Source organism: Cyphomyrmex costatus, unplaced genomic scaffold, assembly GCF_001594065.2.
Source record: "Cyphomyrmex costatus isolate MS0001 unplaced genomic scaffold, Ccosl1.0 scaffold302, whole genome shotgun sequence".
Classification (NCBI taxonomy): Eukaryota; Metazoa; Arthropoda; class Insecta; order Hymenoptera; family Formicidae; genus Cyphomyrmex; species Cyphomyrmex costatus.
The window spans coordinates 1,810,355-1,836,832 of record NW_017277148.1 but is presented as its reverse complement, the minus strand read 5'-3'; the positions used below and the strand labels follow the sequence as shown (position 1 = coordinate 1,836,832).

The window sequence follows — 26,478 nt, the reverse complement described above, 5'->3', positions numbered from 1 at the left end:
ACTAACATTATTAATTGTGAATGTTTTTCAAAAGGGAAGTGATGTTTTTTGAACTTCCAGGAGCAGGTGGGAACAACATTTTTTGAGCCCCACGTACGGTGTACTTCAACCTCTACGCATTTTGTGGTGCATCAGACATAAACAATTTTTGACAATGCTTGCATATTTTATATGAATGTGTTTTTGATTCCTTTACAGGAACGGATCTCGCTCTCGCTCCTACATCCATCCTCGCCCTTTCTCTCTCTCTCTCTCTCTCTCTCTCTCTCTCTGTCTCTCTCATTATCTTTATCTACTTACGTCTATCTCTGAATTTCTGAAACATTATATTTTTTTGCTTTTCGTTTACAATTAATTTTCAGTATGTTGCATTTGGTTGTAACGGCGATAATTACTTTTTCTGAATATTGTGCCTGCCTATTATTTAAGTTATGATTATTTTTATAAGTTTGATAAATTTTTCTATCTATATCTGTCTATTTTGATTGATTTGTATGTTAAACAAAGCTTGAGTTTCTTGTTTAATTACTATTTCTTTTAGCTCATGACATGACAGTTTATGTTTCGTATCTTTCTTTACGTTTCACTCTTCCTATACTTCTTTTCTCTCTTTCTCTAATACACTTTCTCTCTGACGTTTCCCGATTTTCATCCCATTCTCCCGGTGTACCACGACGTGACTGACAAAGAAAAGGAAAAGAACATGAAAAGTATTTTTGATTGAGAGCGTTTACCAATGTATCGATATGTGTACATATGTATAGATCATAAGAGAACTGTCCGTGGTGTGACATTTTTTCTTCTGTGATTGGGGCGGCATACCACTGTCGTGACGAAAACGGGAAGAATGAAAGTGAACGGAAGTAATCACGGAATGAAAGAGGAAAGCCGAAAACGTGCGGATTAAACTATCACGACGATCAAAAATAACGTCCATCGGTTTTTGAGTGTCGTTAAACGAGAACGAATCAGACGAGGGGTCGTCATAATTTTTTTTTTCTCCCCGTCTTAACCCTCTCCCCCCGAAAAACCTTCCACCAATTTACCCTCTGTTACCAATTTCTCTGTATCCCGCCCTTTCTTTTCCCTCCCTCGTCTCCCGATGCCTCTTTATCGCATTCTCGCTTGCATGAAAATGCCTGCATTGGTTGATTTCGTAAAGAAACTAATTTGAACTTCTTATTGTTTATGTTTGTGTTCATTGCACCATTTACTTTCTTCGGATTTGATGATGACAAAAAAAAAGGGCTGTTTTCCAGTAAGTAGGATCTATATTCTTGTGTTTCACACCTTGCATCGAGACACATCATGATGTGACCATTGTTATACCAGCGCAAAAGAAAAGTATAATATTTATTGCTAATATTAGAGCGCCTTTCCGTTCGATTATTCAACATTCTATCGTTTCGTTGATTTTTCGCCTCTGTTGTTGTTATCGTTGTCACTCGGAGACGTCACTCTCTTTTTCTCTCTTTCTCTCTTACTCTCTCTATTTCTATCTGTCTACTCTGTGCTCTATATTTTTCTCTTCTTGTTGCTCAATTTCTATCAAATATTTTTATATGTGATCATTTCTTCTCGAGCATTTCTCGAAATTCTTTGTATCACGCGCGATGTATTTTTTTTATGTACATACACACGTGCTGCCGCGCTATTTTCGTTCTTTTATCCTGGTCTCGTATGTATTCATAGGTGAAGGATGCCTCTATTGTGCTAATTTGCGCCACCATTGATCTGTCAATTTATCCGCGGTGCTAAATATCCAACGGACGTTTCGCAAATTTTAATATAAACAGCGGATATCCTCCTCTATATTATATTTTCTTTATATATTGAATTTTCATCTTGCTAAATTATTTAAAAATAAAGAGATCAAAAAATTATTTTATTTCATGATAAAACAAAAATTAACATTTTAATGCGATCAATCTTAACGAAAAAAATTTGAATACATTAATCTTTAATTAAATTCTTATTACAAATTCAGAGTTATAATTAAATTAGTTTATAATATTATCATTTTTTAATATAATTGCGCACTAAATACGATTTGCTTTCCAAAAATCACAACGTTGAGTTTTTATTTATTACTTTTACTATTACTGTTACCATAGTTTGTAATAACACAATTTGTAACGATTTCACATAGCAGCACTTTTTTAAATATTAATTGGCTTATTTATTATAATAGAATTATAATTAAAACGTACATATTTTATTTGTGCTATATTGAATTAAATCGTCCGTTGGATATTGAATATTGTACAGGGATCTAGTTCCATTTGACCGGAACAGTTTCAATAATTACTTTTAATGTTCCAGGAAGAGTGCTGATAGTTTTCGTTACTAGAAATCTTATGAGATATAACAAGATCCCAATTATAGACAAATATTCGCAAACAAACGTTCACTTGGGGACGAAGGATACCGATTGTAGAATCGGTTTTCAAATAATTGTTATGATGCGGCGCTTTTTTTTATTAACATAAATCGCGTCGATGTTTACTTTAAGATCAGCGGGTGAATAGAATGTCAAAGAGAATTTTACATTAAAGCATTATATTAAAGATTATCCTTTGAAAATTAAATTTTCACTGAGGTATTTAATTCAATTTAATTCTATTAATTTTTCACGATATACAAGTTTTTTATATTTATAATTTTAATATATTTATCTTCTATTATATATACTATTCACCCGCTGTTGCACTCTATTATGTATATTAGATGATTTAGAAATATTTGCTACTTTTTAAATATAGATTCTCCGATGTTTGAAGACATTTACCTAAGAATTTGTATTACTTAAAGACAAAATGATTCAGTCTTGTTTCTCAAGTAAAAAAAAAATTAACATCTTATTGTTAGAATCTAGAATTTTAGAATCTAGCATACAAATAAAATATATCGAATATTTATAAAGCATTTACAAATAAGATAAAATATTAACTTAACTGAGACAAAATGTATTTAAAGAATCTATAGACAGAAGGAAGCAATTCTAAAGCATTTAGTATATCTTCCGCTTTCGTGTTATCTCGGATAAGCATAACATTACCTAATGCAATCAACGTAGTATTAAATGATTTAAAAAAATGCACTTTTTTTATTAGAGAGATTTTTAAATTAATATAATATTTTTGTACGATACAGTATGTTATGCAATTACTAAATATCTTTGTTGACATAAAATTAAATTAAATTAAATAACATCGCACTGATAAAAGTGTGTTTGCATTAATGCCATTAATTAACTAATATAATCAGTACAGCAATGAGCTCAAATATGCAAGCGTGTGCATTCGACAGGTAGGTATCATCTATACCAACTACATCGTCTACATTTGTCCATAATCTTTGTAATCTATTTTTAATTAAATTTGATTTAATTAAATTGATTTTATTTGATTAAAATTAATTACTAAATGTGTGTGTGTGTGTTTATATCGATACTGTCATTGCTTTGTTAATCAACAGAAGTCGGCGATGTAGTATTTTCATCATTATTATCACAATCATCATCATCATCATCATCATGATTTTCATCATTATCACCGTCACCATCACGTCACTGTGTATGTTGCAATCATTCACAAAATTACTCACGAAAAAACTACTTTACAGCACGTTTGAGTTCATTGCAGTAAATCTTGTTCTTATATAAGCGATGCACTTTTATTAAATTGGGCAAAAATTATTAGGAAAATTAATGGATTTCTACATTAGGAAGGCAGTGAATCTATCACCGAGGTAACACGCAGCGGAGTCACCCATGTCCACCAGGATACCTACGAGACTGCACGGTCCTTTATCTCTCTGTTTTTCTTTCTATCTATCTTATCTATCTCTGTTCGTCTTTCTCTCTGTCTCTCTCTCTCTCTCTCTCTTCTTCTTCCGTTTCAATTTCGCTCGCGAATAAAAAGCAGAAAGACCGTCGAGGGTACTTTCTCATATGGACGCGCTCGACGCCGAGTGACGCCTTTAGCTCTTTCGTAAACTCCAACGGAAAAGAAACGAATAAAAAAAAAAAAACGAAAGAAAAGAAAAGTAAAAAGAGTGACGAAACGGAAAACAAAATCGCAAAAACAAAAAAAAACCGCCAACTATAAAATCCCGAAAGAAAATGTCTTATAAGTTGACGGCCCAATGTTTTGCCACTAGCGTGACAGCTATCGCCTGCGAGTACGGGCCTCCGACAGAGGGATGCCAGTCTTGTCCGCAGACGTGGACGTTGAGTTAGACGTCGTAGACAGAAACAATAAACCACCTGTGTGGGATGCGAATGTATACGGCCCCATTCACATCAAAGAAAATGTCACAGTGGGTACTGTAGTGACGTCGGTGAAAGCCAGGTTTGTATGCCACGACATGACCGAGACAAGACACGTGACATGCCGTGCCGTGCCATGCAGTGCTATCCCTTCTATCTCTCTCTCTCTCTTTTTTTTTCTCTTTTTCTCTCTCTTTGATCTGTTGACCACCCCTAACTTATTTTGTTTTTCTCTTTTTGTTTCTTCCCCATTCAATTACTTACGTATTGTATTTGTCTTTCTGTCCCATTGATTTCCTTTATGCACTTGGATTTACTCTCTCTGATACACTTTAGATTCTCTTTTTACCTCTGTTCTATTCTGTGTGTGTTTTCGATCCTATCACAACATTCAATCTCTATTTTGTTCATTTTCTCGTACCTATTTCTCTTTTTAGACACATTCTTTTTATAGAACATACTATCTTGTTCCTTTTTTTTGGTTGCGGAAGCACTTATGGGTAAGCGCGGCGCGGTAGATCGCTGATTGGCGGACACTCCTTCTCCTATTACTACAACAACTACTATTACTATACTGCTACCACTATCTTTTCCCAATATGTACTGTAGCGAGCCGCGGTGATCGCTCTTCGACGATATTTGAAGGCAGCGAGAGTTCAATCGGGTAGAAATCCCACGGAAATAATCGAGTCCTTTAATTTCTAAGTGGAGTAAGTTTTAAATGTCATCAATAAACGACAATTGTATAGCTTTAAAGTGAATTGTCCTGTGGATTGATACATCACATTACAATTTTCGAATGGCTGAGCAGTTTCCTTAGCGTTTTTTCTTTGTAAAATGGAAAATTTTCATGAAATTTATATATTATAGTTTTTCTCAATTTATTAATAGCAGTAACGTGGATATTGCCTTAAAGAAACCTTTATTTTCAAATTGATTTTGAGGTATCACATAATCACAAACCTTGTTTTCTAAAGCTAAATTTACAACAGATAATTACACAGGACTGTTTACACCAACGAAACCTTTAGAAATCTCTTATTACTGTCTTATAAGATTGTTTCATAACTGTAAACTTACTTTACTTGGAAACTGAACAGGCTCTCGACGAATCGCTCGACAAAGGAGTGACAAGGGACCGTGCTCCTTCAAAGACTCCGAAGACGCAGCGACCACTACGCGGGTCATAGCGAATATTACGCAATAACAATTACAATTGTGGAAAGGCGGAGCGGTGACCCACAGACGTTTCTAGCGTATTCATATAGTTTAAGCAAGGATGTGTAGCGAGAGAGTCTGCTGTGCCTTTGCGATATTCTCGCGCAGAAATACAGGTTGCGGATCGTCGATCGTCCATCACGCCGCTCGTCACCCGGAGCTCGTACTGTTCAAGAGCCACGCATCGCGCAATCGCGATTGCGAGCGCTTTTGCTATAATCTCACCGAATGTGCAAATTTGGCACGAGAGTGCGTGCATATAATGCGAGCTCGCGCTCGCGCCAAAATCTTCCAGGCGTTGGCGAATAACCGAAGCAGGGCGTCTCTCCGCGAGTGACGTGCCCAGCGGATGTAAGGGAGAGAGAAGCTTCTTCCCCGCCTCTCTCGAAAAGTACAACGGGGAGAACAACATGTACCATGCACTCTCCCCCTGCCACGGGCCTTGGCGCCTTGACACTAACGCCGTTGTTTTTTGTTCCCGTTTGTTATACACGCGGTCTGGCCGTAGCGCGAGACGTACAAGCTGGAGGCGATGGCCAAAGACAGGGGCTACCCACCCTTGTCGCGAACGGTGGAGGTTCAGATTGACGTTGTGGACCGTGCGAATAATCCGCCCGTATGGGACCACGTAGTGTATGGCCCGATCTACATTAAAGAGAACATGGCCGTCGGGGCTAAAGTTGTGTCTATTAAAGCCAGGTCTGTCACACTGTCAATGCTCCGTGCGGCTCTCTGCACGAACCCGCCCTGCACGCAATCTCGTGGCAGTATTGTTCTTGTGCACGTTAATTGATATTGTGTACGAATCCACATTACACGCATCTCAACACACTCATACACACAAACACGTGTCATACACTCGCAGAGGCGGCGCGGCGCGCGCCACTAACTCGCTCGCTCGCTCGCTCGCTCGCAACCATACGCAGTATACACTTATGTTCGCATATAGGGTTCACTCGTGGAAGACACGATCGGAATGTCGAGTGTACAGGGAATATACGTCTGCGATCAAGGATCGTGGAGGATATTGAAGGATTTTCGGTGCAGGACGTTAGAGCGATGGTTCTTTTGACGGGAAACTGGGAAACAGATTAGCGAGAGAAGTAACGTAAAGAAAATTCAGATATCTCAAGGCATTTCAATTTTAAGAGAATTCTAAAAAAAAAAAGTAACACAAAGAAATAATAGCCTAGCTTCGAGAGGAGAATAGAACGACTGTTAAAAAATTAGCAAAATCCTTTCTGTCGGTATTCGAAAATTATATAGGTACTAGATTTATATATTAACTACCGCGAATATCAAGAGCAGTCAAAATATTAGGCTAAACTTTTCAAGATAAGTACTAAATTTTACTTGGCGAATTCTAGGTTCCCCTTCTGGGAAACACTGCGTATATAGGAACCATCGCTTCAGATTCGGAGCCACCTTCGTTCGAGTCTTTTGCATTTGTACAAACACGCGAGACGTATTCAAACGGGCCAGGATACAATATATGCATATTTATAGGCGCGGTGAACGATGTATATATATATATATATATATACCCGTTCGCGAGATATCGGCTTCGTTAGCGTTGGCGTTTTATCTTTTTCGGCTTAAATGTGAACGCACTTGCGAACAATGCGATTATGTAGACTCCGCTAAGCGGATTATGTTCTTGAAACATTTTGCTGCATCTCGACACGCAGATATCAAGCTATTTTCATCGTTTCACGAGTGCTTTAATCAATTCTGCAGCGAGATTTAATTTCTTCCTATACCACGACGTCAGTAAGACGTCTCTCCCGTGTAAACTAAATTGAATAAACGACACGACCGCTTTTCATCTATAGATCGTAATTCGCGGGAATATAAGAAACGGTTTGAGAACCGAGCAAGAGCCGTGTTGAGTATCCATCTCGACGCGTTTATCACTAGAGTGCATTTCTCTGAACAAAGTGCAAAATCCTATTATTGCATAATAATCGACACAAGTATGTAGAGCCATGCTATTATCACTATGTTAAATATAATATTTATTCGTCGCCTATACTTAAAAAATTTGCTAAATCTTGATACAAATTTTCTGAGTACTAAGTGAACATTTATACTTACAGTAAATAAATATTTATTCAATAAAAAAGACGATTGTTAAACCAATTTAATAGTTCTTATATCAAATACAAAAGTATGTTTAAACATTTAGTAAGTATTTATTTATAACTATTCAAAGAACTATACCTACTAAAAATTAATATATTCTTTTTCAGTATATTGTTGCGTGAAGATTACTCGCATGAATAAGAAGAAAAAATACAATAGTTTTACAAAGGAATTGCACTAATATAGGTATTTAGTAAGTTATAATTAAAAACAAAAATTAGAAGAAATTATATTATAATACAATTAGTGTTAGAACTATTATGATCAATTCCTTGATATATAGAACATATATTGTTTTACATCATATACCACATTTATTGCTTCATAAAAAAATTAAAAAAACATTTTATATTTTATTTTAAAGGATCTTGCATTAATTATATAAAATTTGGTCCTGGTAAAATTAAATAGTTTTCACGTATAATGTAGTTTGTAATATAGTGAAGAAAGAAAGTAGTTATAGACACAAGCTTTAATAATATATGTAATGGATAATTTCCGAGATATATAATGCCAAAGATAAAAATTTGTGCTAACACCTTTGATACATACTTTACATAACTTTGATCATAGTTCAAAAATGATCCATTATGAACCTTGTATCTATAATACCTTTTGCTTATCATTACATTATATTATATATGTGAAAACTAATTTATTTCACCGAGATGCAATTCCATATAATTAGTGCGAGATCCTTTCAAAATATATGACTTTGCAAAAAAATATAGCGAATAAGTCATGTCGGATTGTGCGATAGCCTGTTGGTGGAAAAATATAGCTGACTAGTGCAAATGCGTCTTTTTGTAGCGGGATACCAAAAGCCGTGTCGAAAAAACGTTAGTAATGGGTAGTTTGCGCTTGACGTACCGCTTTTAACGGTGCGGTCTCTCGCGGAGACACATGGACTTCCGGCGAGAACGAATTGGCTAATTACATACGTACACGCTGAACGAGAAGTACCAGATGCAACGGTCACGCGTTGTCGGTGCAAGATAATACATTTTATTGTAAATTCAGTATATGAGTTCTGTACACCGTGTCACGCAAATATTCCGCTTATCTCATTCGAACACGCGCCAATTCGATTTTTCGCAAGTATATTAACGAGAAACAATGTAAATGCATAATCGGAAGTTGTGAGCAAAGCTGTAATTTGATTTGAATTTTGAAGGGAGCATGTAGCGCATGGTGTAAATTATATCTCTGTATATTGTACTCGGAAAGAACGATTTTGCTGAAGTATCTAAAAATTTAGCTAGATAAACAACAACAAATAATTTTGTTAAATCGCGTCAAAATAATTATATAGAACGCTCAAGATTGCTAGCATATCAACATTTTTTACAACATAGCTCATTATTTTTGAGTCTCCTAGCTGGTTGCTATAGCATATCAAAATTTTTTACATGGCTCATTAGTCTTGAGAGTTTACTATACAATTATTTTAATGATTTAACCAATTTTTTAATTCAACTAAATTTTCAGATATTTCAGCAAAATCACTTCTCTCATGTACGAGGATATTTCTTATAATTCTATAATCCACGCGTTTATAATTTTCTAATTGTTATTTTTTACTTATTTCTTTTATATGAGAAAGATATTCTATTATAGTGTACCTTACAATTTAATAAATACTAATAATTTTTACTTAGATTAAATTTTGCTACGATTTTGAAAAATGTCTTCATATCGTAAATTCTTATGGGATTTCTTTTCCTAATATTCTTAGCATAATAAATATTCTTAAAGTAAGAAAAAGGAGCATATACCACACGCTGGTTCAAAGTAGCAAAAATATTGTGTATTTATTAATACTAAAAATTACATAACTATAAACGTTTCGGTTCTTAATGTGACCATCTTCACTATATAAAACAAAAAATTTTTCTTCTAATATATTCTAAATGATAATATGTATTGAAGCATAATTTCTCGCAAGTTTGTCATTCTCTCTCCGTAACGATTAACGTCAAGTCCGCACACATGGATTCCGTTGAAATCTCCTTTGAGACAGAGTCTGGAAACTTTTGTTCTCAAACCCTGGACGAATCCATTGATTAAATAAATTCATTAGCATTATTATACGGACTACGAAGAAAATAAAAAGCACGAAAAATTTTTTGTTTTATATACTGAAGATGGTCACATTAAGGACCGAAACGTTTATAGTTATGTGATTTTTAGTATTAATAAATACACTATATTTTCGCTACTTTGAACCAGCGTGTGGTATATGCTCCTTTTTCTTACTTTAATTTTTTTTAACTTAAACCACTTGATCTTTAAATCCTTTATAAATATTCTTATTAAGCTAGATCTTGCCGATTTGTATTCACATAGCGTTCTCGCGAATACCACAAATTCCACACACCGCGCTGTTAGTAACGTTAGTGACATTTCGGAGGATTAATTCCGGAGAGTTTACTCGTTAGGACCTTGCTTTAATGGTAGCTGGAAAGGGATGCAGCAAAACGTTTCGTCATTCGCGTTTAGTCCGCCATTTTCCGCGAACTTTCCCCATCAACGTTGTGCCACGCACACGAGCCTCAATGCAAAGATGTGTCATCAGCTTATAATTATTACACATACACTAAAATATTATTTATCGATACAGTCCGCTTGTCTTATCGGGAATTCGCGGGCCAACAAGAAACGCATTAACATTAATTCGTGCCACACAGCGTGTTAAGCCACAACGTTAACGAGCGATGGGTGTTTTAAGTCACGTGTTTGTTTCTGCGCTACGATTCAATATAGCGATATTGTATACTACAGTAATTTGCCAGCTATTTTGTATCACGACGAACTTTCGCGCCCGGAATTAGACGCAGAACTTTCTGTCTATCTATCTATCTATCTATCTATCTATCTTTCATACATTTGTTGTGTGTGCCGTAAACATATTTTTGGGCATGTTTTACGAATAGACGCTTCCCTGGATTATGTATTATTGATTTTGACCAAACCGTTGTCGTTTTCTTATTTCTCTCTCATCATAGTTCATCATTCATGCGTGCCTCGTTTGTTACTTCCTCTGTTTGAGTTACGTATCTCCATTCTTTTCGCACCGGATTGGCTTTTTTCAAAATTTTCTTTGGTCTCGTTTTTTTTCGTTGTATGTGCTCGTTTTGAGACTCCATTCACCTACGGTGAGTCAGTTAAGTATTATATAGCTGCGGCCGCAAATAATTGAGCAGTTTATGATTTTCGTTGATCCTCCCCGATGCCTGACTTCGCAGTCGCAGTCGAACGTATTACCCATAAGTATGTCATATGTACATACAATACGTTTTTATTCCTTTTTGGTTCTTATCAATTTACTCATTATCGCTATCGATTCACATCTTAGTTCGTCGCCAGGACATGCATACTCATTCAATATCCAATCATCGACATACGTTTCATGAATGCCGTAATTAATTTTTGGGCATGTTTCGTCAGTTGCTTATCTTACGTTAGGTTACAACGTGTAATCACGTTCTGATTTCTTTTGTTTTCTTTTTTTTTTCCCCCCTTTATTCTTCGAGAGCGTAGTGTGTTCTCGTAGTGTCTTTTTGTCGGCGAGATCTTGTGCGCCGTTCGACAGCAAGTTGAGTAACGATTTAGATTGAAGTTGATGAACATAGTTAGAGCATCTTTGATTGCTGAAGTCACCGTCTTGTATCACGTCTCGGACAGTATAGTAGTGAATTATATATCTCTATCGAATTAAAATTGAGCGAGCAAGAGCATTTGCTAATTGACCTGCACCGCTACGTGACGTTCCGCGGATCGAAATGTACCAGACAGGCGAGAAATTCTATTTCCATTCTTCTCTTTATCGAAAGAGAGAGGCATTATGGATTCACGAGACTCGAAATGAAAACGGTATTATCGATTTCCCACATCTCTCTGGCAAGTGAGCTGACAAAAATTTTTCCAATACCATTTTATCGCGCTACAGGGAAACATTTCTTTTAAAAACACGAGTAAATGTTGTCACAAAACAAATATCTCCATTTGTTACATTTTCATATCTAATTGGATATGGACGTTACATGGAATATGTAACGAAAATATTAATAAAGATTTTAAAACGTTTTTATAAAGTTTTATAACGACAAAAGATTTTTCGGAGATAAAATTGTATTGGAATTATTTAATAATATGTTCACGTATTCGTAAAATTACACGATACGATACACACACACACACACACACACACACACACACACACACACACATTTGCATCGTCACCGCGCACCAATGGTTCAAGGGTGGTTATGCACAGATTGGGGTTGTAAGGTTTTCTAACTTTGTCCTTCTTATCATACTTAATTACACTTATCACTCTCTATGCGACAGTCTTACTTCTACAAGCTCGCTTAATGCCCACATACTTTAACGTAGTTGTACAACATGTGCGTGCACACACTCACACACTCACAATATGCAAACTTTCGGACTAAGAATCACGCTTATGAGCTGTACTATCATACTAACCGAGACTTATACGGTATACACAACTTGACGCGAACGTTATACCATCCGTCAGACGTCGTCGACAGATAACGAGCAATTAAAATCGCCGTACGAGCGTCATTTGTCAGGGACACGAGTTGCGCTATTATTCCACTAGTAATGTGGAAATTCTCCTAAATTAACATTCGGCTTGAATGACGCCGCTAACGAGCAATCGGAATTAATCAGCGAAAAGTTGTACGGTGACGCGAATTTATTTTACATATGTATTGGCAGCGTGATTAACAAAGCGTTGAATTAAATTTCACGAAAAAAACTGAGATTTTATCCAAACGGACAACGGCCAATCAATATTGACGTTACGAGATTCTGGGTTTTTATGTGAGCCGACATTAACAATGTGTAACTTCCTACCTTCGTATATGGAGGGTAAACCAATATGCTTTTTGAAGCCACGAGGCAGTCTTTTTCCCTTGTCAGTTCAATTTCAGCGAATATATTTTTTCGACATACGAATAATATAAAATGAGTGAATTACAAAAGAAAATTTGATAAATACAAATTGGGAAAAATATTTGTTCAGATAGTTTACAAATCCATATTTTTATATTTGTGTGTATATGTAGAGAAAACGAAAACGTATTAGAAACAAAAAAACCCCATCTATTTTATTCCTAAAAAATTTATATTCATACGTATTACTTTAAAACTCAACTGTGTTCTATTATAAAATTATTTTTTAGATCTGTATCTTGTTAAATTTATAAATCAACAAAAATTTTTTATGTATATACGTATTGTATAAAATAAGAAGATAACAATAGAGAGAGCTAAATTTGATTGATTGTAAACCGAAAAAATTGGAACACGTGCTTTTCAGTAGCACAGGATACGTAATGATATCGCTGGTTGCAATTTATCTCTCAAAGATGCAATATAATAAATGTCGGCATTGTTAGAACCTTTTGTGTTTAATGACAAGCTTGAAATTTGATCGAGTTGCATCGTCATATATTCCGCGATATTAATCGCGTGTTTCAAAGCTGCTTCGATTTTGTCGATATTAATATATACTATATGTATTCCATGTTTTAAACGAATTTTAAATGAGTGTTTCAGAACACAGTTTCGATATTGCAAAAATTATCTTTTGATCGAAATAATCTCGCTATGGAATATCCAATATCGCTAGTCTGATAATTATTCGAACCGTTATTTATTTGATATGTTGTACACTATGTCCTAGATTTTCCTTTTTTTTTTTAAACGATAAATTCTTTGCAATCGTTTAATCTATCAGTCGTTTTTTACTTGATACAAATTAAATTGAAAGTTATTACTTTCATCGTGTTTTTTTGATAATATTTAGATTAAATATCTTGATAATATATATAAAATTTGAAATAAAATTTTTATTAAAGGAAAGATATCTTGTAATTAATTGAAAAATACGAGATTTTCGTTGAATTTATAAATAATATGCATTAATTGTTTTAAGACAATATGAAGGTAATTTTAAGTTATTACTTATTTCTGAAACTTGCATAAAATTAGTTAATTTTAAAGTAATATTGCACACATATTATAAATAAAGTAAAAATACATTTATAATTGGAAATGTGCTGAGAATAAAAGAGCATGAGTATGCTGAGAATATATTTATAATAGCACAGGTTCAATCGAATATTCACGTGTGTGTATAGGTTTAAGTACGGTTAGAAATTTATTTTAAAATTCAATATTGACAACCTGTCAATATGAAAAAACGACGCGTTGTACATATTGCGTATGACGAAAAAAATTGCCATTTTTTGGTATTCTATTAAATTGCGACAAAGTATCTTTCGCGAGTTTTAATGATCAAAAATGTTTGTGTCTCTCAATATTACTTTCTGTTCGTTCAATATATCGCGGTATTTCTCGTCACCGCACCGCTGCCAATTGCAGAATTCGATATACTCCGGTTTGACACATAGCTTCCGGCGTCCTGCAGATTTTGGCACGACAATATAAAAAAAAAAAAAGAAATGTTTTCCCTTATGAAGAATAGTGAATAGATTATTGATAAAAATCTAAAATACTGATAGTTTTATCAATACTAAAATCGCAAAAATATCGCCGTATAAAGTGTAATTAAAAACGTGTAAATAGAATATATTTAATATATACAAGAAAATTTTTATCGTGAAACGCAATTGCATTTTGAGTATAACTAGTAATTTGTCGCTAATTTTCATACATACGTATTTAATACATTTCAGTGAATATATTTCGCTTAGTAGAATACATGTTATATTGTGCGTGTTAAGATATTTATACACACATATGATTCATTGCTCTCAATGGTTATAATCGTAATTTTCCTTTTCTAAAAAAATTTGAAAATATTTTTTACTTTAAAGATAATCAAGCTATTGTTGCAAGACTAAGAAGTTTTTACGGAATTATTCAATATAAAACATTAAACTTGAAATAAATTTGTAATTTGTAAATACATGACAAAATTTTTTTCCAATTTTAATAGAACGTCAATTTTTTATGTAACTTTCTCTTTAACTATTACGTTAAATTAAAAATTATAAACGTTTCAATGAATAAAATGTTATAAAAGTTAAAATTTCTATTATATAAAGTCGCTTTTGATTCGTTAATATAGTCGACTTTATTTATTCAATATTATCACACAGCATAAATATGATTAAACAAACAGGATTTACAACCCCAGTCATACTGTGGCTACTATCGCAATGAAAGAGAAACATCGCTCGATTTCTACGTTAGACCAGAAAAAATACGGCTGACGTAAAAAAGAGATGCTATCGGGATTAATCGTAAAATATGTCGAGCCACAGCAATTTTATCAACTCCAGAAAAAAGATACCGACATTTTTCACAGAAAATCCTTCTAACAACACATAAAAGTGTCATTTTCCGTAATTTAGACATATTTTTCGCGTATTTAAATGGAGTTGCTCGAAATGTGTCCGCGCGAAATTATATATCTGTTCCATATTTTTCAAATAAAATCTTTGCTCTGTCGTAATTTCTAGTAAATTCGAATATAAAATCGTTCTTGAAACGTGTTCGGGAGGTACGTTTTCTCTCTCTCTCTCTCTCGACGAACGTGACTTAAGATCCGGATGACGTTTTAAGAATTCTCGGGAAATGACATTTTAATACTGAATCTCGCTTTCCGTTCGAAGTTAAGCGACGGGAACGGAAGATAGTGCACGTTTCATGATATCTAGTTCCGGGCAACTTAAACGCGATGATGTTTAAAACGTAACAGGGCGCCGGCTAAATGATTGAGAGCTCGGGGCGAAACATGAGCACTTAATAGATCCTCGCGTATTCACAAACGAGCTTGTTCCGCTAACGGCGCTACCGGGGCGATGCCCGAAGATTGAATCTTTCAAAGATCTCGTTAAGCATGATGTACAATGGCTGAGACGTTTGCTACATTTAACTCTTAAAATTCAGGATTTATATCTTCAAACCGGAGATCGCGTGTGTTTAACGATGCGTTTGATTTAATTTTTACAAGTTTGCTATCGTCTATAATCTTGTTTAATAGAAATTATATATCTCGTTTGATAATGAATAATACGGCGTAGTTGTAGAAAATACAATTCACTAATCAACAAAGTGACGGTATTAAAATTATTATACGGTTACGTCATCACATTGCATTATCTTATGCTGTCTTATCTGGCTCTCGACTTAATAATTGAAAGAAATATTCATCAAGGTCGCAGTAATTTCCAAAAAAAATACAATATATTTTACGTTTAAATTACTGCTGAATTATTAAAATTACATAATTTCGTTTTTATTTGCATTTAAAATCTCTTCAAAGTATATATTACAATAAGATGTAAAGTGCAGATAAATCTTTAAGATTTGTTCCTGTTTTAGTACCTTCTATATTATGTTTGCAATAATCTTCCTATAAAAAGCAATGGATTTCATGGTTGACATTTATATAGGTATTTTAATACCATATAATGTAAATCATATGTAATAAAAGAGATAGTCTCCCAGAGAGCGAACTTTGACTTTTATGAGCGGCTATTAAATATAACGCGTTCAATTCAAAATTCTATGTATAAGGGTTACATAAAAAAAGAATGAGAATCACATTTATAAGAGTTGTGATAAGAATACATTCTCTGAAATCATTCTTTTATTTTATAAATTGAAAGATCTATTTAATATCAAAGATCCATCAGTTTTAGAGAATTAAATTTTCACGAAGAACACGAAAAAATAGCAAAATTTAATCATTTTACTTAATTTCTCATTATAACTTAAATATCACTTAAAAACTCGATAAAAAGAGCATAATTTTAAAAAGTAAGAAAAGCGCTCCAAATGTTAGGAAAAATTATCGAGGAAAGTAAGAATTTTATTTTTCTTTGTCTTATTTTTATCCATTTTTCATGACGTTTTAAATATATTCCGGATCCCCCCAACTACAATTTTAATAATAGATTGCTTTGCGAATTTAGTGTTTTCCTAGAATAAAATTATCATTTGGTGACTTATTACAATGTCTAATTAAATGCCTCAAACCTTTAATTGGAGTCTAGAAACAGAAAAGATCTTTTAAAGTAACGTAAATAACACAGTATTTCTTCGTGTAATTTCTGAAATTTATAGTTTAAGAAATTTCTCATTTTCAATATCATTTCCAAACACTCTCTTCTTTTTAATTTTGTAACTTAGAAACTCTTCAAATTGATCAATGAATTATTAAAATTAATCGGCGGTTCTGAGTGAGACATTTTACGGGAGAATCAATATATGCTCGTGTTTGAACTGACAAATGGCGCTGTCAATTTCTGTCGTGCGCCCTTTGAACTAGAGAGAAATTCCTTTCGAGGGAGACAGCTAGATCCTTTCGGATCAATGAACATTTCGTGGACGTCTAACGGATGACACGACGGCTGTCTAAAGCTATGTGTACACACGGTACATCGTTCATACGCGCGGAACAAGGAAACGCACGCATCACATACATGACACACACATGTACACATACGCAAACACACATGTGCAAGCGCGTGTATAAACGGTACACACCGGACGAGCGGACGGTCGAATACGCATGTAATACAGCTGTGCGGTTCGTTCGACCAATGAGATGAGAGCTCGGACATGCGGATGGTTATATTGAATCAGACTGTTACGGTTTCTCAGGAGCTAATTAGGAGAGAGATCCTTGAGATAATCCTCAGATATTTGTTTAATTTAAATATATTAAAAGCTATTTTCGTCCTTAAGAAAATTTTAATATTTAACACATTTACAAAATTAAGTTAATTTATACTATATACTGATTATACCATAACTGGTGCAATTAAATAAAATTATATGTATATTAATATTTTTTGTCATAGTATATAGGTTTTTAATGTGCAAAATAAACTTCGATTTATTCGACATAATGCTTATCGGCATGATAATTAATTAATTTATAATAACTTAATTTAAATCAGAGATTAGGAGATTATGCATCACTGTGAAATAATTAATTTCGAATGAGTTACTATGCAAATTGCAAATTAGTAAATGAAAGTTAATTGTTTTTAATGAATTCTGTACAATTTTCGTTGCCTTGAAGCGCGATAATTGTTCGAGCGAGATTTCAAAGGCAAAAGTTTATCCTATATCTTTTATTTAGTATTTAATTATAATATTAATTAATATTTTATACACGTGATACTCAATTTTTTTAATAAAAACAATTGAAATGATTTATTTAAAACTAAATATTTGAAATTTACAGTTAAACATTTGATCACGTAAATAAATTACACCTTGTTTATTGATTGACTTCGTTAATTAGCGATTTATTTTATATCTACAAAAATTATTTAAATAAATGAAGGTAGCCACATATAAAATAAAAAATATAAAAAAAAAATAAAATATCAATATCTTTATTTGATGATAAGTTATTTAAGTAAGTAAAGGTTGGTTATAATGTGAATTAATTAATTAATTATATCCACTAACTGCGTTTTTAAATAAACTTTGCAGTTAATGAAGTATTATGCTAATTTCAATTTAACTTTAGTATAATTGAAATTAATTTTACCTAACAATGCTAATTTTTAAATTTCATGTTTTACTATCAAAATATTTTCTAATTATGTTATATTAGATTAACAGATAAATAAATTCCACAAAGAATGTCATAGTAATGCAATAATCTTTAACAATACTAATTTATTATACTATTCTTCTGCACAGCAAAGAGTTTTCTTTTACCTTTTTTAATATATATAAATATGAATCTTTACATTTTAAAATCGATGATAATGTCATCGTGATATATACATATATATAATATATATCAGATAGAATTTCACGAATTTTATTAATCTAATTATTAAACCGCTCTTTAACATAATTATATTATTAATGAGATATGAATATGACGTGTCGCAATAAATTCATTATTGTGTCAGACATAAATATTAATATTATTAAACTCAAAAAAAAATTAATTTGCAAATCGGTATAATCAATATAATCAGTAAATAATTGATTATATTTTGAGCAGATTAATACTTGTATTACATTAATTAATTTATATTTTGTTTGTAACGAAATAATAGATATAGAAGGAAACATACATAACAAGATCTCGCTCCGAAATGCATTCAATTTAAATTTTGCCTAACATTAATAAATTTCAACAGCTAGATTTGCTGTTAGGTGAAGGTAGTTTAGAGAAAATAAATTATCATTACGTGTATATTATTCAAGAGTGGAATAGTCTACAGACTACGATATCAAGTAACAATACTTCACCGAATAACAGTCTGATCGAATCACTCATTCACGAAGCTCGACTCTGCGCTCCGACTCGTGCATTTTAACACACAGCACATACAATAGGGTTGTAACACTTCTACCACCAAATTAACAGCGATAACAGTCGTGGATAGTAATTGGCCCGCGAGAGCGAACGGGAACGTAGCTAGAGCAGCAAATGTGTGCCTTTTGATTGCGTGAACTTTGCTTAGGGTTATGATCACTTCTCTCGGTAAGAGCTCGCTCTTGTTAATACGTGCATATACAATACATCTTACGATTATACACACACGCGCAGTTGTGTGTCAAGCGCACCGAATAGAGAAACGGAAGGGAAACAAAAAAAAAGGAACGGGCGACGACGGGAAGCAAAAGACGTGCGGCGCGTTAGGTAAAATCATCACTGATCACTATACGTATTAATTAACTTTGTGACCGGTATAATTTTAATACTTGTTTTACTTTCGCGGTATAACAGAAATATAATAAACGTGATATTAATCGTTACATTTTAAGTGTCATGAAGAGTCTTGAGTTTCGTGTAAAGGAAAACGGTGTTATGGAAAAGCGGATTAACTCATTGTAAGCAGAGTAGTTTTCAGTAAATTAAGTTTGAAATGCGGAGTTTCATGTTGCTGGCCCAGCTGTGTGTACAACTCCTTTTTCTTCCTTTTTATTTCGCGGATTAACCCACTTTTGCACAACATCGTTCGGAGATTCTGTAATCACCGAGATTATACCGGTCCCGATCGCTGTACAGAGCGGTGTTGAAGATAATGAGAAAAAGATACGGTTGATGGAGCCGCTGTCGCGTATGTTTAATGTGTAGAGATCAGTGAGAATGCAATGTCAAACTATTATCTCTCGTTTTACCCTAGATGTATTAACACACTCCAGCGAAGGGAGTCTCTTTTTTTCCATAACGACGATCGAAGTTTAACTCGTTTACTTGTCTCTTTCTCTTTTTCTCTCTTCTCTGGTCGTGTACGCATACGCTCGCGCGTGAATGACACGCGTATGCGACACATCGCATGATGAATTTTTATTTCGAGATATTTTCCCTCTCATTACATCAGTAACAATTTATTTTTAATATACATATGTACAGGATGTAAAACAATTGCTATTCCTTTTGCCTATAGATAGATTAACAATTAATTTCTTTCTCTTCATGATTAACGTTTAATTAAATAAATATTATATTCTAGTACATTGTTAAAAAAATATGCTAGACATATTTATTATTTCTGTTAATTTTTAAGTAATTAAGAACAAAATCTTTGCTATTATGAAACGTTATATTTTAATAATTAAACGATATTGGCACTTGAAATTAATTTAAAATAAAGTCTTGTAATAAGAAAATTAAGTAGCACGTGAAAATTGAGAACATTATCTTGTAAAATATTGTTAAAAGAATATGCTGGATATATTTATTATTTCTATTAATTTTTGCTATATCATATAAATACGTTCATAAATAATTAAGAATGTGTCATATGTAGTAAACTATAATTAAGATTTAAGAGTCAAATAAATATCGTAACACAATAAATTATTTTGGAACATAAAGAGTTACGTATGAATTTACTTTAATTATTTCTTGGTTTTGCAAAAATTGTGAATTTTGAAATTTGTGTAAATATAATTTTTTCCCGATACAAATCGGTATTCAAATCTCATATTTGAAGCTAAAAGTAACTACATTCTCAGTATGATAACAATAAATGCAACTCTTACATAAAAAGGTCAAATTTTATTTTCCTATTTAACATTTAAATGCATGGTCTGAAATGCGGATCACAGCATCGGCAAAAGGGACAGCGGTTAGTTATAGGTTATCCCGTATATCCGTATCTTGAAACTGGAATAACCGATATCATTTTATGAATCGGAAAGAGTAGGTCGAACATTACATAACATACGTAACAATTGCTCCTTGATTTCCGAGTCACGTAAAGATATCAGTTGTTCTAACTTCAAAATATCGATATGTACATATATGTATATACGCGAGTCCTTTTCTAGTTTTCTCTTCTACCTTAGGAAATTTCCGTTCTCGTTTCTGTTTTTCCGTTTTCCGTTTCCGTTTCCGTTTCGTTAAGTTGTTCTCGGCGCTCCCGGGCAGCCGGTGCGCGTCTTTGTAATACGCCCCTTTGTGTGTGTCGACAGCTCTGGAATCGACAATAATCCGACGGTCTTTTACCACTTAATGCCCGGTTCCACGGCGCAGACGAACAAGTTTCATACGTTTTACCTTCAGCAACGCGGAGAGCAATCGACAACTTGGGCCGATATTAAAGTTAATCATCCGCTGGACTACGAGAGCATAAAAGAATACAATCTCACCATACGAGTGGAGGTATGACTCGTCTTTTATGTACACACTCGCTTTTGCAAGAGATTTGTCTTTACGCAATTAAAATATTTTTTAGAAAAATATAAACATATCTCCTGATGATAAAAACCTACAAATATAAAAATAATCTATAATAAAAGTCGATTTTTTGAACGTGAATTCTGGTAGATAAATTTAAATCGGTAAAAAAAATTAATAAAATATAATCCAATTTTTAATACAATAAAAACTGGTTAAAATTTTTACAAGTGTATAATTTGTTGCAATTTTTTTATATAGTCCGAAACACAATATAAAAATCTGAAATTTGAAGACTCAGGTTATAGACGAAGGATGAAAATTTTACAGTGCTAATGGAGGGTTAATGGCCATAAAATTTTAGCACGATAATGTTCTGCTACATTGACGATAAAATAATAAATTTTGTGCATTTAATGTTAAATGTAAATATAAATGCGTTAAAGTTATAGTTTAATTTAAATATTAAATAATAAAAGCTTCTTTAAAAAAACAAAAAAAGTAAATTGATATAATCAAACAGTAACGTTTTCATCTTTGTATTAGATTACTGAATGCGTGTAATCTGAGAAAAGCTTAAAATAAACGTATTTAAATGCATTCATATTTTTACACGAAAATGAAAAGGAAGAGTTGGCATTAAGAAGTACACGAATATAGAATCGTTTTCAACTAATTGCGGTCAACTTAATCCCACCAGAATAATGGAGCCCAGCAGCTGGCTTCCGAGGCTACCGTGTACATCATGCTGGAGGATGTAAACGACGAGATACCGCTGTTCACCGAACGAGAACAGGAAACCGTACTCGAGGGTGAACCAGTGGGCAGCAAAGTCACCCAAGTAAACGCCATCGACAAGGACGGGACATTTCCCAATAATCAGGTAAATCGATATCGTGCGCTATTGCACACTAAACAAATTGACGTATTTTGAGAGAGTAATTAATTTCGATGCTAGCTAATTACTTAAGAAAGAGTATGTGAGTTCCACACACTTGTTCTAAATTCCTTTTACGTTTGTGTTATATGGCATCATTTTATGATATAATAATAACGTGAAATTTTTAAACATACACTGAGAAACATGCAAACCACATAACACAATTTTTAACAACTTTTCTCAATTTTTGCGTAAATCTATAATTAAAAAATGTATTTTTATATTAAATTTATCTAAACTTCTTTGTTAAATTAATTTAAATTAATGATACTTATTCGTTTTTCTAACTTGATACAAAGATAGCTATCGTATATAGTTAAATTTATCAAAGAAGTACACAAAAGTATTTTAGATATTTATGTACAATTATTATATAAAATGCAATTAATAAAAAGCTAGATTAAAATTAGTAAAGAAATTCGGTTATAATGAAAAATGGCCGAGAGAGGAAAGCGCATCACATGTTCGACACAGGTCTTTCCACATTTCTTTACCGTAGAGGTCCGATTCCGCGTGGATCGATTGCAGGAGAATTGCGGCGAAGCTGCACAAAAGAACCAAAGAATACGTTCGGTATCGCGCTATTGCGGGGCACTTGAGAAGGACTTAAAGGAGCTCAGTCGTCAAAGTCCTGATTGAGGAGAGATGAAGAACGGTCGGGAATTGGGGAATAAGGGTGGTTACAGAGTGCTTAGACGCACAGCCATAACTTAGACTGTCGCATAGAAACTTTAATGTTTCGTGTGGAAATGCATTGCCGCCGTTGGTAGAATGTTATAAACTCTGTAACGGAGTAACGCAATTTCGACGAGCGCACGTTTGAGTGGCGTTGAATTTATCACGTATGATCGCATTATCGGATATGCCAGCAACACGAATGTATATCGCACCGACATTTAATCGCGTGATTATCATTCGTTTTACATTGAAACCGGGTTGCTACGCTACCAAACGCATTTTGTAATGCCGATACAACTACCGATTAGGTGCAAACGTGCTGAAAATTATGTAACAAGCTGCTAGTTTCTGAGAGAATTAAGCCGGAGATATTGCAAATAACCTTCAAACCTGGGTTTTAATTAGATCAATTTTGTGTCTTTCGATTTAAAACTTTTAATATTATACATACTTAATGGAACGTTCCTTGTCTCATTTTTGAGTTTTTATAAAATCTTTTTAAACTTTTTACATCAAGGAGAACTGATAAGCATTTATTATAACTTCATTATCAGTTTTTTCGTCAAGACGTTAATTTTTCATTATCATTTATTAATTAAATACTGAACTTTTTTCTATATGTTTACAATCTTTTATAAAAAATTATATAAATTTATAATTTCTTATGAAAATAAAAAATCAGTAAAAGATTTTAAATTCTGCTAAATTACACAGAATTATTCTTTATTATTTTTTATCTCATACGCATTTTCAAATTTTATTACATCTTTTCTTTTAAGAGAAACAAAGAAATAAGAAACTATTAAATAAAAAAAAAAGGATTTTATTAAGGATTTTATTACAAATTTATCTTTCTTTCGTTAAACAAACATTATTCTTAGCTAAGCAACTCCGTGAAAATGATATGCAACGCAACTGCCAAAAAAACTTTACCTCGACAGTAAACGGAAACCGAGCCACTGTGAAATATTACGAAATTTCCAAGTGGAAATTTACCGATTAAGTAGCATGAGATGCGCAACTGTAAATTTCACCGATTACGTGAAGTTCTTCGCGCGCAAAGGATCTATCAAATATGCACATTCTATTTCTACGTGCTATATATGTACATGTATATGAGTATATATATATATATACATATTATATATATATATATATATACGGACGTAGGTTTGCAGGGCGGAAATACCGCACAACAAACAAAAGGGGTACGACGAATGTGAATCCGACATGTAGTCGAGTGCAGTAATCGCGTTGCAGCAAACTCGATATCTTCTTTTCCCTACTCCTTCATTCGTTTTTTCTTGCATGCGTCCCATTATTGGCGATAGCAAATAGAGAATTTTGTAAGAATAAAAATGAAATTGCAAAACTTGGTTATAAATAATATACAAGTTAAAATTAAATAGTACATTTCTAAATGATTATACTTATAAATGTTTTTTACTGTTGTGTTAATAAAACCTGATCTAACTTAATGTAAAGTTCATAATTTCAAAAAAAATTATGTAGGTAGTTATTAATACCGTCAGTTTAAATGCTACTGCAGTGAATATAGGAAATATAGGAAATAATTGTAACGATAAGATTTATATAAAATCCAACAAAAGCGTGTAAAAATAATGTATTTTAGGATTTGCCGAATAGTCCATATAACAAGAACATTGTTAACATCGACTTAATCAAGTTTTTCCGTTTCGTCTTTTAATTAAGGGATTGGAAAGAAGTACAGGGTACGTTGAAAGAAAACCATTTCATCATTACATAAAATTGCACTGTCCCGTTCGGGTTGCAGTAACACTGTTTGCCGTTTCATTAAGATAAAATTGAAAGGCACAAAGTGCCGACGTGTTCGCAACTTGTCTAAGTAAAGTCTTGCAGTGCGAATTTCATTCAAATTTTCTTCCGCGATAACTATCTCAAAGTTTCGTGCTCCCGACGCCATTATACACCCCGGACGACGACATTTTTATGCGTTTCGCGTACTTTATACATACATGCATTTTAATATAAAACAGGGAGTTTCCTCGAATAAAGGTAAAACGAGTCGAATTGTAGAATAGGTCATACACTCGCGATATATTGCGTTAGAGAATTGAAATTTATTCCGCAGGATTCAAACTGTGTTTATGATGAATACGTTAATGATGTATGCCGGCCAGTTATCAATGGACTTTAAACAATTTTATAAAACGGAAATAATAGAGAATAAAAAGTCATTATTAACGTAAAACACATATTAATATATAGGAAATGGAATATTACAATACTGCTGCAATTTATTAATTTTTAAGTAGGTGAGGTACTTAAAACACTCCGAAAATTTCAATTTTTATAATTATATTTTTTAATAATATATATAGAGTTCACAAATTTATATTATTTATACCTTCATAAGATAGAGGAATGTAAAAATAATTATTCTATTTATTCGAATTTGTTTTTTAAATAATAAACTTTTTAATGAAGACTTAAACTCTTCTGGGTAATATTATTTATTTTACTTTTCTCTAGAGAGAACAAGGTTTTTAAAATAACTATTACGTATGGGGAAGGTGTGTGGCTACCTATACCTACTTAAACCTTTAGATGTTCCACATTTTATGAAAAATTTGTATCTCCAAAGTTTTAATAAATTAAAGAATTTTATTTGTGACGTGACATGTTGTCATTATTCTATTAAACTCGCAAATAAGTACATTTTTTCTTTAATGGCGCGATGTCCAATGGAATTATGACAGTCTGTCAGATATTTGCGCATGCGAGACACGTAGATAGAGTCAATAAACTTCACATTATTTATCCAGGTCACATATTACGTGGTAAACAGCGAGAGGAACGAAGGCAAGGATTATTTCGAGATCAACAGGGAAACCGGTGAGATCTTCACGAAAGTAATGTTCGATCGCGAGAAGCAGGGTGCTTACGCCCTGGAGGTAGAGGCTCGAGACGGAGCACCTTCCGCACGACCTAACGGCAACGGCCAACCTAACTCAGGTAGGTGGTACAGAAAATTTTATTTAAAAGCCGTCTGTGTGCGCCATACACACTCTCTATTGCTCGTACTATAGATTCTGTTAAATAACAGATTATAGGAACAATATATTTGTATTCAAGTTTATGAGCGATTGAGGGCGTACCAGCTGTACGAAGTTACCGTATAAAATGGTACTACAACGGGAATAAATTGCTTAGCGAGAAACCGTAAACGAACTCTAAAAATAACGTACTCAATGGATATTATAAGAGCTTATTATAAAAATGATGCAACGACATCAGTGCCGCGACCGTTATATTTTATGCTACTTTATTTTCACTTAAAAAAGTACATGACAAGTATTAGTAATTTTTAAAATACAAGAAAAGATTAATTATACATTAAAAAATATTAAAAATAATGTTTGTTTTTTAATTGATTCTTTATAAAGTACAAAACATTACGCTTCATCGAAATTAAAGAGGTATGGAAAGAACAACAGAAATATATTCCATTTTGTGCAAGTATTTTAAAAAGTTGAGTAAATAACAGATTGTAAAAAAGTAATATTTATATTCATGCGAGAT

The 26,478-nt window shown here is 33.1% G+C and overlaps 1 protein-coding gene across 1 annotated transcript in view; it reads left to right on the top strand.

Moving 5' to 3' along the window:
* The window catches only part of LOC108775665 (neural-cadherin), a 38,753-nt gene extending 12,768 nt beyond the window's left edge, over window positions 1-25,985 (top strand). The window contains exons 10-13 of the mRNA XM_018542105.1: window positions 5,997-6,187; window positions 21,092-21,281; window positions 21,997-22,179; window positions 25,722-25,985. Of these exons, the coding sequence (XP_018397607.1) occupies window positions 5,997-6,187; window positions 21,092-21,281; window positions 21,997-22,179; window positions 25,722-25,985 (828 nt within the window). The remainder of the gene's footprint in view (window positions 1-5,996; window positions 6,188-21,091; window positions 21,282-21,996; window positions 22,180-25,721) is intronic.
* The last annotated feature ends 493 nt before the right edge of the window (window positions 25,986-26,478 follow it).